The sequence below is a fragment of the Rattus norvegicus genome, chromosome 2, assembly GCF_036323735.1.
Source record: "Rattus norvegicus strain BN/NHsdMcwi chromosome 2, GRCr8, whole genome shotgun sequence".
NCBI lineage: Eukaryota > Metazoa > Chordata > Mammalia > Rodentia > Muridae > Rattus > Rattus norvegicus.
Genome location: NC_086020.1, coordinates 207554307 through 207567595, shown reverse-complemented (window position 1 = coordinate 207567595; position 13289 = coordinate 207554307). Strand labels below are relative to the sequence as shown.

General features: G+C 44.2%; 1 protein-coding gene across 3 annotated transcripts in view; it reads right to left on the bottom strand.

Moving 5' to 3' along the window:
* Positions 1–1219: 1219 nt before the first annotated feature.
* Frrs1 (ferric-chelate reductase 1) overlaps positions 1220–13289 on the bottom strand; it is a 60591-nt gene continuing 48521 nt past the window's right edge. For 2 of the 3 annotated variants that reach the window (XM_039103831.2, XM_039103832.2), the window contains 7 exons: positions 12379–12494; positions 9766–9852; positions 8433–8530; positions 8126–8184; positions 6334–6477; positions 5786–5847; positions 4947–5708 (listed from right to left, as the gene is read on the bottom strand). In XM_039103831.2, the coding sequence (XP_038959759.1) occupies positions 5616–5708; positions 5786–5847; positions 6334–6477; positions 8126–8184; positions 8433–8530; positions 9766–9852; positions 12379–12494 (659 nt within the window). In that variant the 3' untranslated portion in view covers positions 4947–5615. 3 annotated transcript variants of the gene reach the window in all.

The following is a 13289-nucleotide window of genomic DNA, read 5'->3' as shown; positions in this document are numbered from 1 at the left end:
ACCTTTACTTCTCCCCTCTTTTACTCTTCTTCTCTCATTAAACCTCTCCACATTTGGGAAAAAAAAAAACAGTGGGACTCCTCTGTCTACATAGATGGTCATGGCATATATGGGCTCTTGCTACAGCCTTGACTACACAACACAAAGTAGAGAGACCAGATGCTCTTTGTTCCTGTACTGCATCCCAAGGAGACATATTCAGCCATTGACCACCGAGTATAAAGTTACCAACTCCTTTCACATCAGGACTCAGACATAGCAGCAGGCAGGAATTAAGGTCCCCCATCTCAGACTTTTTTCCAAATGATCCTCTCAACCTATACTTGGGGGTTGCCACTTTCTAAGCTTTGAGTGCCCCAGGTTTCTATGCCAGAAAACCTCAGCTGGGACCTGACCCTCGGCAGCACCCTGGTTGCCACTATCTTGATGGGACAGAAGCAAAAACAGGGCCCTGGGTCCAAAACAGATTTTTATTTAACCCCATCTGAGTGTATATTCCTTGCCAGAACCTTCTTACACCCTCCTGCTCTAGAAACAAAAAGTCCCAGTGTTTACACCAGTTGTTTGTCTTGTCTGTTTGTAGGGCTCGGCAGAGACTTACTCAAAACATTATATTTTTTTTTGAACATCAAAATACTTGATGTTGAAAGAAAAGTAATGTCAGTGACCATCATGTACTTAGAATGCACGGTTTCAGGAAATTTACTCTGATCATTCAGAGTAAGTCATTCAGGGCCTGAATGAAAACCAGAAGGTTATTGAGGTCCACACAGGGAAGCAGGACACAGTGCGGTTGCCTTTAGATGTGACTCCACCGTCGCTTGAAAAGACAAAACCATCTTAAGACGGACAATCCTCGGCTCTCATCTTGTGTCCGTACCAAGCTCCAAGACATTTTCGTCAGGTCCAAAATAAAAGTGCACACCCGCTAAGAAGTCAGCCCCTCTCCCTGCCTCCATCCAGCCCCTAACAAGCCTCAGTGCTCTCTCTCGGTTTCTACTGATTGAGCCAAGGAGCCATTCAGCAGTCAAGCTTTGTTCTGTCTTCTTTCACTTTGCATAGTACTTTGGAGGTTCACTCACATGATAGCGGGTATCAGTGTCTTACTCTCCTTTGGCTGAGCAATATTCTACTTGTACACACACTCTACACGGCATTCCTCTGTCAACAGACATGTGGCCTGAACTGCCCACCATTCGATAGGAACAGTGCTGCCAGGAACGTTTTGCTCAGTTTTTATTGGGTTATTCCCATGTCAATCATCTCTCAGTGCAGAATTCAGTTCATTGAACACATTCAGAACAGTGTGCAATCATCACTTCCCCGACACAAACTTAACCTTCCTTAGTAATAACTCCCACCCCCTAGCTACCCGGCCCCCACCCAGTGACCTGAATTCTACCTTAGTTCGTCACACATTTGATCCTGCTGGTTCGCACAACAGGAGAATCAGATAAGAACCGTCAGGTGTGTCTGAGCTATTTCATCATATATTCTTATAATAATAAAAAAAAACCACATTTCAGATGCAAAACTGTTAAAAGTTTAACATTGTAATCGAGTGGCAAAGGCCTTACCAGCAACATGTACAAAGCAAGCACCTTTGGCTGGTGTCATTTCACTCAGAAGTTTAATGAGATAGGTTGTTGAAGACGACAAAGACGACTCCCGGGAGACAAACCCCATTGCCACAAACATGGAATTCGGGAGTAACTGTGGCTCCTCAGGCCTCCCTCCCACCTCAGCACCCACTGACAAAGAGGGATCAGTGTCGGGAACAGGACAAGGAGGTGCCAGGAAGATGAAAGAATGGAAAACGTGAACCTGCAGGCTCTGGCTAGGACGGAAACAGAAAGGCAGTGCGGCTGGGTGAGCACCGACACTGTGGGCCGACGAATGAGTATGTCAGGGGTTACACAGGGAAGGAAGGACGGACGTGGGAGCTATGAGAAGGCTGATCCAGTTCATAATGAACATAAAAGAATTGTTTCTCCAGTCCCATTAATAATGGATTATCTTGAACAAGGGCCTTTGTTCCCCGTTTCCCCCTTGCTTCAATAGAATACATAGATAAACAGACTTGGAGCCAAGAGCCACACGGCCCCCATGGCTTCCTAGTTGGTATCTGCTGTGCTTGCCTTCCTACAGCCTCCTGGGCGGGAGGGGAGGATGTGGGGAGGATGAGGCATCACCTCACCTCCAGCCCGGAATCCTCAAACTGAGAAGCGCTAACAGGAACGAGAGTCACATATTCACTACAGTTACAGGCCGCTGTGCCCCAGCTTGACCTCCTCAGACCAGAAGCTGACAAGGCCAAACACAGACTCAGTCTATGCTAACTTAACCATGATTTTCTAGACTATTTCTTTTTTATTTTGTGGAAAACATTGATCTCTATTTTACAGAATAGCCCTTCTTTAAGAAAACATGGTTTTGCTGTTTTTGACAATATGCCTAGACACAGAAAAATCATTTAGTTTTTCTTTTTTTAAAAAAAATATGTATACTTTTTTTTTTTTAAAAATCTACCCAGATTGTTTATTGCAAAACTAAGACCAAGCACAGGGAGCAGAAGGGTTGTAACGCGTCCGTTCCTAAGGGAAATGGGCGCACTAAGATTAAGTGGCACAGATTTGTTTGCACAGCTCGATGGAGGAGTAAACCCGAGCAAACACCACTCCGTGAAAAAGAATATGCTATGCAGAAACTCACAGCTGGTCAAAGCATCTGCGGAGCGATGAGTCACAAGTGGAGCATCTATATCACGCCCTTTCCCAGCGCTCAGGGACCACGTCAGAGCAGTCCCAGAGACTGCAAGTGCCAGAGGCTGGGAAGGAAGGCGCAGGGTGGAAACAGTGTCTTCGGGAGCTGGCAGGATACCTCACTCATGACCTCACAACCACTGTGGTTGCCTGCACAACTCCTGTGCAAGGTCAAGCCAGTCCACATGAGGTGGGAAGGAGTCCCTAAGTCCATCCCTACCTGAGGACCTACAGTTGATGGCTTCTCATGGGAGCGAGTCAGTTTTCTTTAGGGGTGTGGCTTGGGAAAAATTGACCTCGATCTTTGGTGGGCAGCCAGAAACCCAGGAGGATATAGACAGCACAGATTATTGCAAACAAACAATAATAAGACATACAGTTTGGGAGTAGAGAAGTTAGTGGAGATGTGGGAGGAGCTAAGGTGAATATGATCAAAATACATTATATGAGATATGAGAGATGTGTGTGTGTGTGTGTGTGTGTGTGTGTGTGTGTGTGTGTGTGTGTGTGTTTTCCAAGACAGGGCTTCTCTGTGTACCCTGGCTGTCCTGGTGAACTCTCTTATAGACCAGGCTGGCCTTGAACTTACAGAGATCCGCCTGCCTCTGCCTCCCACTGGAATTAGAGGCCTGTGGTACCACACCCACCTGTCATTATGTAAAGTTCTTTTTTCTTAACTTATTTATATATTTACCTCCCCTCCCCTCCCCAGGCCTCTCCTCACAGGGTTCCTCCTCCCATCCTACTTCCCTTTCGCCTCTGAGAGGGTGCCCCTACGTATTAAAGAAATAATAAAAAAAATTTCTTTTGAAAAATACATTACAATATTGGCCTTGGCATCAGAAGTCCAGAAGTTCACCCATCTGCAAACCAAACCTAAGCAAATTCCACCTTTTCCTGAAGGGATTTTCCTTGTCTGATACTAAATAAGACTTATTAAGACATATGTTTTGGCCTTTAGTGGCTTATAATGTAAAACTGAAAGAAAATTTTTTCATACAGATTCACATTGTTACTCTGCCATTTCTCCGGTGCTAGGACAGAAGCATGGCTTCACACTCACTACTCAAGCACGGTGCCTCTGAGCTACATCCCCAGCCCTTTCTCTTGAAATAAAGACATTCTCAAGAGATATTTAAACCGAAATGTGGCATTCATTGACCATGAGCACAAGAAATTCCTACCGAAGCCTAAGCTATTTTTAACTAAGATCTATGTAGAGAAAAACCAAAAGTTTTCACTTTATTGGTTAGAAATAAAAACAATGAACTGGGGTAATTACTGAGAGATGAAAATAGGGTTCTGGAGCCAAGCAGAAATCCGAAATCATCCGAAAGAGTATCTAAAAACATAAAATATACCCTCCCAATTATTTTATTTTTTAAATGTCCAACTTTACCTGTTTCCTTTGCCTAACAAAATTATCTTCATTTGCTACAGGGTCAGAAGACTATAAAAGAAAATATCAAACACTCATTATAAATAATCAAAGAAAACAAATAAGTCAGAAAGTAATAACACCAGTCATTAAGTTTCTAGCACCTATTACTCCAAAAAGGAAAGAAAAAAAAAAACAAAAAAAAAACAAAAAAAAAAAAAAAAAAAAAAAAAACAGAGCGGTAGGGTGTAAGGAAATAGCCCCATGATAAAAACAATGGGAACAGAACAAATGAGTCCTCCGGTATTACAGCGCCACCCACTGGCTGTAGGTCCTCATAGCAAACATTGAGATAGAAAATGACCTAGTAGGAGAGGAAAACGCATTGCCTCTAAGTCACTAGAGCACAGGGCTGTCTTCCAAAGGAGCCCATCCATGTTAGTTTAATTTCACAAGAGACAAGAACACCTGCTAGATCTGTTCACAAGGGCGAGGTTTAGCCACTGTGAAATTCACGACTTTGTTCTTAGCTCCTATAAGGACTGATCTTACATAAGATGTCGGTTCAGCTCCACAGATAAAAAATAAATGAAATCTCTAATCAGGAGATACCTACCTGCATTTAACTGCTAAAGAGAGAATATAATATCCATAACATAATTAAATGTTAGTGAAATGCCCACTGAATAAATCAACCACCGTGCCACCTTTAGCCAGAAGTACTGAACACAAACAGAAGAGAATAGTCCCAGTCGCTGGTCAGAAAACATGCATGTTTTTTCTTGTAGGTTTTATTTATTTGTGTGTGTGTGTGTGTGTGTGTGTGTGTGTGTGTGTGTGTGTGTGTGTGTGTATCTATGTGTATAAAAACAAAATGTAGCAATTTTTTTAAAAAAATCTAAGATAAAAATCTCTAAAATAAACTAATCAACATAAATGTATTCTTTAAAGTACCACAGCAGCAGCAGCATGAAAATTACAGTCCCCTTAAAACCAGATAGAGCGGTGCACACCTGTAACCCCGCCACCCAGGAAGCACAGGCAGGAAGATCACAGGTTCCGGGTCTCTTTGGTTATACAATCAGTTAGAAGCCAGCCTGGGCTACACAAAACCTGTCTCATTCCTAAGGATACAATCTCCACTTATTCTTTGCCTGAGATAATTGTCTTCACTTGCTATCTTCCTTTCCAGTTTCCTGTTTTAAATCTGGCGTGGGACGTTTAGAGTCAGGTCATCTCAGGTACACTGTTCCCTTCAAGGTGCAGAATTACGCATAAAGCCTTGATTGATATCAATGCATGTGTCATATAGCCCACTTGAATGTGAGCCAAGAAAACCAGACTTCAGAATTCCTCTAGAGCGATGCCCAGGGGTCTTCTGAATCAGTATGTGCGCCAGGTGGTCAGTACACGCATCAGGTCTCTCCTCATTTTGATGATCATCATGACCCACAAAAAAACAAGTCTTTTCGTGCTCAAACATGGCTGATTGCAGACAAGAATATCATGAGAAAAGTCACGTTCCCACATATGTAAACCGCCAACACCACCTTCTTAAAAACATGACCCTGAAATAAAAACTGAGATTTAGCAAAAAGCACCATCATTAACATCTGTGTCAAAAGACAAGAGAAGAGACTCTCACCTCTGCTTCAGCAACGGTTAGTGACTGAAGGATCTGAATTCTATCGTCATCCAGTATTTCAACTGTCAAGAACGAGGTAAGTTTATAAGGATGACATTCAATAAATCAACCACCATGCCACCTTTAGCCAGAAGTACTGATGTCACAAAAACAAGATTAAACCTGAGGCCTGGCACACCCCAATTTTGTAGGATATAGATTTGGCCATTTCAAGCTACTACATGTTGCAAACTTTCTGAACCTTGGGTGTATGTGTGCATAGGCATATGTGGGCGTGTGATGCGTGTGTTTGCACTTGTGCCACAAGCACACATGGGGACTCTGTCTTATTTCCTTCAGTCAGGGTCTCTCACTGAACTTGGAGCCAGTCTGGCAGCCAGAAAATCCCAGCAACCTCCCTGCATCCCTTTCCACACAGCCCAGGATTACTGACACATGCCTGTGCCTGGCTCTTTACGTGGGCGCTGAAGATTTGAACTCAGATCTGCAAGCTTGGACTACCCACACCATCTCTCTAGCCTCACAGTAGGACTTCCCAAGCAGGTTACCTTTTCTAGAGAGCAGGTAAGCATGTATCTCCAGAATGACCTCAGTCCCAATGTGCCAGACCACAAACCCCATCATTGCGTAGGTCTTCTGTGGACTGGGGAGATCCAGTCCTGGTAAATCCATTCCTAGGAACATTGCTGCCACTGTGTAGAAAAAAAATGCTCAAATACAGGGCCCAGTAAAAATAATAATTGTGTAATTACATCAATTAAAATACATTAGTCAGGCAGTGGTAGACACATCTTTAATCCTAGCTCTAGGGAGGCAGGTGGATCTCTGAGTTTGAGGCCAGCCTGGTCTACAAAGTGAGTTCCAGGACAGCCAAGGCTAAACAGAGAAACCTTGTATTAAAAAATAAATATATATGTGTAGATATACATACCTATGTATATTTTTATATATGCATATATACAAGTATATACACATGTATATCTACATATATAAGCATATATTTAATGTTTAATATAGACTATATGTATATAATATATAGGTATATATATAGATGTACATATGTATAAATACATGTATATACATGTGTATGTACATATATGTATATATACAAGTATATACATATGTATATCTACATATATAAGCATATATTTAATGTTTAATATAGACTATATGTGTATAATATATAGGTGTATATACATATATAGATGTACATGTGTATAAATACATGTATATACATGTGTATGTACATATATGTATATAAATGTTTAATGTTTAATATATAATTTTAATATATATTGAATCTTTATTTTATATATGTTAAACATTTATGAAAGAATAATCTTTAGGGCTAAGATTATTTGGTCTTTATTGTAAGACTTCAAAAGACAAGAGAGAACATTATGATCCATCAACTGCTAAGAAGCTCGCACAAACTAAGGATGTAGCTCGGGAGTTGAGCACTAGCCAGCAGGTACGAAGCACGAACCCAACACCGATAACAACAAAGGTACCTAACTACCTCTCCAGAAATGTGAGTCTGCAATAGAGAAAAGGGAGCATGAGAAAAATGACGCTCACCTCACCACTGCCCCCGCCCCCAGGCCATCCCACAAGCAACAGAAATGTACAGGTGACAGGTGCCTCCCTAGGGATCCAGGATAAGGTGTACCTGCTGCAGGCTTATGTACCCAGCCAGCTGTTTGGGAGGCTGAAGCAGGAGGATCTCAAGTTCAAGGACTGTGTGAGCTACAGAGAAAGGTCAAGGCTAGACTTGACAAACTGGTGAGACCCAGTCTCAAGACGAAAACTATGAAAAGGCCTGGGGGTGTAGCTCGGAGGCAGTGTGCTTGCCCACCGACTATGAGGCCCTGGGTGCAATCCCCAGTACTGAAAGGAAAACAGTGTGTCAGGGAATACCACCAGCCTTCTGGGGCCACATGTCCTGCAAGTACAAACAGTAGGGAACCAGCCTAGGGCTAGAGGGCTTGTACCCAGCTCATTTAACCCATCTCAACCGAAGGGACCTGCACTGGTCCTGTGTGAGCATTTGGTCCTTATCATAACCTAATTTGTCTGCAAAGGCAAATGTGAGAAAATGAGAAGGGGGAGGGGGTAGAGCAGTTATAAAGTCATTTAAAAAAAAAACCTTTAAGCTTAAATAATGACTTAAATAGTTACTTGTAGAAATTACTTTCTGAATTTCAATGTTTCAGGCTGATTTCTCCTCAACAACCAATTACCCCAATTACTAATGCATCTAAAATCATTTAAGCCAAATTACAACTTGCCGTGTAAACAGCCAGCAATTATGTATGAGTAAGTGGCACTGCGGTTTCTTACCTGCTATTATTCTAGCAGCTGTCCCCACACTCCAGTGAGTCCAGTTAAACACTTGCCTCCTACAAAAAATAAAGAATCAGGCAGTAGTTATTCATGTGATGGAATACTAACTGACCCCCAAGAAATAAGAAGCATGCGATTCCCCTGTTGCCAGAGAATTGGATATCTGGAACCCATTTTAAAGTCCAGACGTGTAAATACAGTCACTCACTACATTCTACAAAATGTCTCCACTTTGAAAAAAAGAATCAGCGCCTATCTGATGACCTAATATCTCAGAGTGTTTGTATGCATGATCTGACCATACCTTGGGTCGTGTAAAGGTGGTCTGAAGGTTGCCAGCAGAGGCTGAAGGACAGCTAAGGTCATCACTATACAACCGAGGTACGGGTGGTAGCCTGCGCGCTAAACAAAGGGCATTGTTAAAATAGCCAGTCTTCCCTGTCAGTTTAAATCAAATGTAAAACCACATTCGTCTCGGATAACGGTATGGATGGAACGATAGTAGGAGCCGGAGAAATAGGAAGTCTGCTGTGAGATTGTGTGTTCTAGGAATGACACAGAAACTACACCACAGGATACCTCAGTGATGTGGCTGCCAAAGTAAGACTTAAACAACACCAATAGGCACAGTAACACAGATGGGAGCAATGTCAGGAAGTCCCAGCCCCGGACAAAGAACTACAGGCCAATATGACTGCTGACAGAGGACGAATGAGCCTCCCCTGGGGATGAGTCCCTAACTGGTTATCCGCTACGAAGCCACACAGACACAAGCAATGCTAAAGGGCACAGCAGGAGGTATTTATTTTTGTCTGTGGTATGTGGTGTGTGTGTGTGTGTGTGTGTGTGTGTGTGTGTGTGTGTGTGTGTGTGTGTACAGGAGAGAGAAGGGGAGAGAATAATAATCACAAAGAAAAGAGACTGAGTTTGTGGAGTGAGGGAAAACATGTAAAGAGTTAGAGGGAGGGGACATGGGAAGAGCTGAAGGAAGGGGAAGAAGGGAAATGATGTAATACAATTAACTTATTGATAATAGTACATATAAGGCACTTAGTACAACTGCTCATATAGCAGCAATGCGGTTTCTATTAGCTTAGTGATGACCATAAGAGATTTAACTGACCCTGTTCCTTAGACATCGCGCTTGGGCTGCTGAAATGGCACAGCAGTTAACTGTGCTCTTCCAGAGGACCCCAGTTCAGCTCCCAGCACCCGCGTCAGGCAGCTCACATCGTATGCTTGCCCTGGTGGGTGAGTCACGTAGATCCACACACGTGCAGATACATGCCATTAAAGTAACAACTTAGACATCATACTTTCAGCGTATTTTCAACATTCTATAAGGAAAACATACTAAAGGAATGCGTAAAATGTAACTCAGCCAAAAATACATTTCAAGTAATCTGTAGTCACAGTCTCCTTTCATTCCTGATCCCCAACCAGGTGACGTCATCAGATAACTCAAATAGAGGAGAGAGAGAGAGAGAGAGAGAGAGAGAGAGAGAGAGAGAGAGAGAGAGAGAAAGGGAGGGATCTACCCAGAAATGTCTCATTATCCACCCATGAGAATAAAACAGCAATCTGCTTTGACATCAAAACATATTTACAAGGAAGCATCCATTTGAAGGCGCACTTACCCAACTCCAGCCTGCTCGGTACACAAAAGGCAAAACAAAAGCCACGCAGGTGAGCATAGAGGTAGCGAGCATGAGCATCCGGTGCACCTGCAAGAGGAGACAGCAAGGTGAGAAGATGCGCTCAAAGACAGCCGCTGTCACAGCGGGGCAATCATGGCGAGTCGCTGAAGGTACACATTCAACTTACGCTGCAGCAGTAAAGATGAAATGTCATAGACCGTTAAGCTAGAGAAACTCGGAGCTGCCACCTCGGCACTCAAAAGGACTCACTAAGGCCTTGCCTACACACAATGGCAGGAAGGAATAGCTCACACACACATACACATACACACACACACACACACACACAATGGCAGGAAAGAATAGCCCACACACACACAATGGCAGGAAGGAATAGCCCCCCACACACACACACACACACGCACACACAAAAAATGCCAGGAACAAATAGCTCACACACACGCTCGCAAACACACACACACGCATGCACACACATGCACACACACGCACACACATGCACACACACATACACACACGCGCGCACACGCACACACACGCATACACACATGCACACACACATGCACACACACACATGCACACACACACACATGCACACACATAACACACATACACACACGCATGCACACACACATGCATGCACACACACGCATGCACACACACGCACACACATAACACACACACACACACACACACACACACACACACACGAAACATGCTTGCTTGCTGAAACCTTCTCTTCCTTCCACGGGCAGGCATTCAGTTCTGTCATCATGCAGAGTGCTGTGCCATGTGCTTAGGGACAGCAAGGAAACAGACAAGAGATACGGTGTCCTGCAGGGCTCGTGGTATAATCAAAGAAAATAAGTGAAAACTATATTGGAACATATAATTCTGTGTGGATAAATCAAGAGAGTATTCAGAGTGAAAATAGGCACTGTTATGTATTGAGCAACTGGTGTAAGTCAAAACTCATTCCGGGAAAAAGTTACCCTATATAGTAGGAACTCTAAGTTTCTGTGAATGTGCAGATGTCACAATACATATCATATGCACTCATGAATACTGTACGTTTAAGAACATGAGAAGGACGGACAAGACGGCTTCACAAGCCTGATGATTCCATTCCTAGTAGGGTCTGTATCCTCCCAGCAGCAGGAATGGCTACCTCACACACAAAGCCCAGTTGCTTTGTAACGAGAGCATCAATTCTACAAGTGTCCTCTGACCTCCCCAAGCTCACTGTGGCACGCCCTCCCACACGCGCACATCATGACCGTGCATGCACACTTGGGCCCACATGCACACAGACACTTTCAAAAGTAAAGGCAGTAGAAGAGTTGCGGTGAGACGGGCGTGGTCTTCCAGCTGCAAACTCTCTGGAGCAGACCGGAAGAGGAGGGATAAGGAACAAGTAAGGAGGAGGCATGAGAGAGCTCACAGGCAGGGACAGATGGACACAAGACACCTAGCAAAAAAAGAGAATAAGGGGCCGGAGCGATGACCTCATGCTTAAGAGCACTGGCTGCTCTTGCAGAGGACCCAGGTTCAATTCCCACCAGCCATATGATAGCTCACACTATAATAACCCCAGCTCTAAGGGATCCCATGCCCTCTCCTGGCCTCTTCAGGCACACGGATGCAGACTTATATGTAAGCAAAACACCCACGCAAAAAATAATTAAGTCATTTCTATTTGTCCTGACAACCAAGAAGAGAAATGAAGTAAGATAAGAGAAACCTCAAAGGCTACAAGTTCTCCAGTTTCCCTAGACCCAGGCATCTGCACTCTCATGTCACAACCTCACTGATGGCTCAGTACACATACAAATATCCATAATCTGTAGCCCACGAAGATAAGGCTGCCCTGCCTTCCTGTTGAGCCTCACTGTGTCTGTCCCACAGGACCCCCTCCTCCCATCCACAGGAAGGCTCAGCATGGAAAAGAGCTCCCACAGTTCCTCCCCCAACACGTAATCAGCTGAACTGACTGTTAAGTGAGGAGAGTCCAGTTCTCACGGCACACCAAGCAGAGGACAGACACGCACCACTGTGTCTTTCCCCTGTTTTCCAGCGCCCCTTGGCTCACACTGACTTAGTGCAGCAAGTGCATCGTTCCCAGCTTCTCACACCACCAACCTCGGGGTGAGGAAGGACCATTTGGCCCTGACATGTTCCCCAATTCAGCCCACTCCTCGGAAAGCCATACTTTTGTAAGTAATCTTGCATCAGCTCTTGGTTGGTTAGGAGACTAAGGGGAGAGGGGACCTAAGACCTACAATAGCCATAATTGAGAAAAGAAAAAGACAAGCACACATGGGCCAGCAAGATGGCTCAGCAGCTAAACGAATTTGCTGGGAACCATGGTGACCTGAGAAGTTTGACTCTAAAAAACCACATGGTAGAAGAAAACTGACCCCCAAAAACCCTCTGACTTCTATACAAACGCTATGTGCGCGCGCGCACACACACACACACACACACACACACACACACACACACACACACACACACACCAGCAAGCAATGTAAAAATCAAAAGCCCTAAAACTTCATGTTGCGACGACTGAATAAGAGGGAGATTGCTTTCACCTACCTGAAACCAAGCTGCTTGCCCGAAGAAGAAAGCTTTTGACCAAACAGATCTGAAGAACCGGGCAACCAGGACTCCTGTGCTCACTGTGGTCACCCATGCCACAAACATTAAGGCACCTACAGGAGGGAGTGATGCAGAGATTCACATTACATAGCAGAAAGCTGCTGCATCCATGGCCAAGGCAAGCGATCAGAAAATATAAACAGCCCGCAAAGGACACTAAGGTGATGGAAATATGAGCCCTCGTCTAAAATTCCATTATATATATCTTATTATACTGCCACTGTTGTTTCTAATAAACCAGCAAGGGCATAGCCCCTAGCAGTACCAGGTACCAGGCACCTGAGTGCTTTACATGTAATCATCAAACTGGTCTTTGCCAGCCCTGTGGGTCTTTATTACTATTCCCATCTGAAACAAAGGCACCGAGGACTCAAATAGACCCTCCTTCTAACAGTCTGTCTGCAGCTTTCTCCTCCCGTAATCTTACTCTGAGCAGCAAACGGAAGACAAAAAGACTTGTGACTTCTAAATCTAACTCCTGCCCAACAGGAAGAACAGCAGGAGCAGAGTCCAACGAAAACCAGGAAAGCAGCTCTCACGGTGAACTGTGACAGAAATCACAGGAAGCCACCGCTGTGGAGATGGCTGGAGAACGTAAAGAAAAGTGGTAAAGAAAATCCCCCAGAGGTTAAGGTTTTTAAATCCTACCTTTTCAACAATAAGCCAGGGCATTTTGCAACTTTCACTGGTAGACCCAAAGCATATGGGATCCCTTCGTCAGCTTGGTGACACTCCCACCCAAACACCCACAACCTAGGAACTGCACCGACCACATCTATGCCCAAACACTGACACGTCGTCAGGCTCCAAGAGTGAGACTGCATTTGTCAGCTGAACTGCTGTCACAA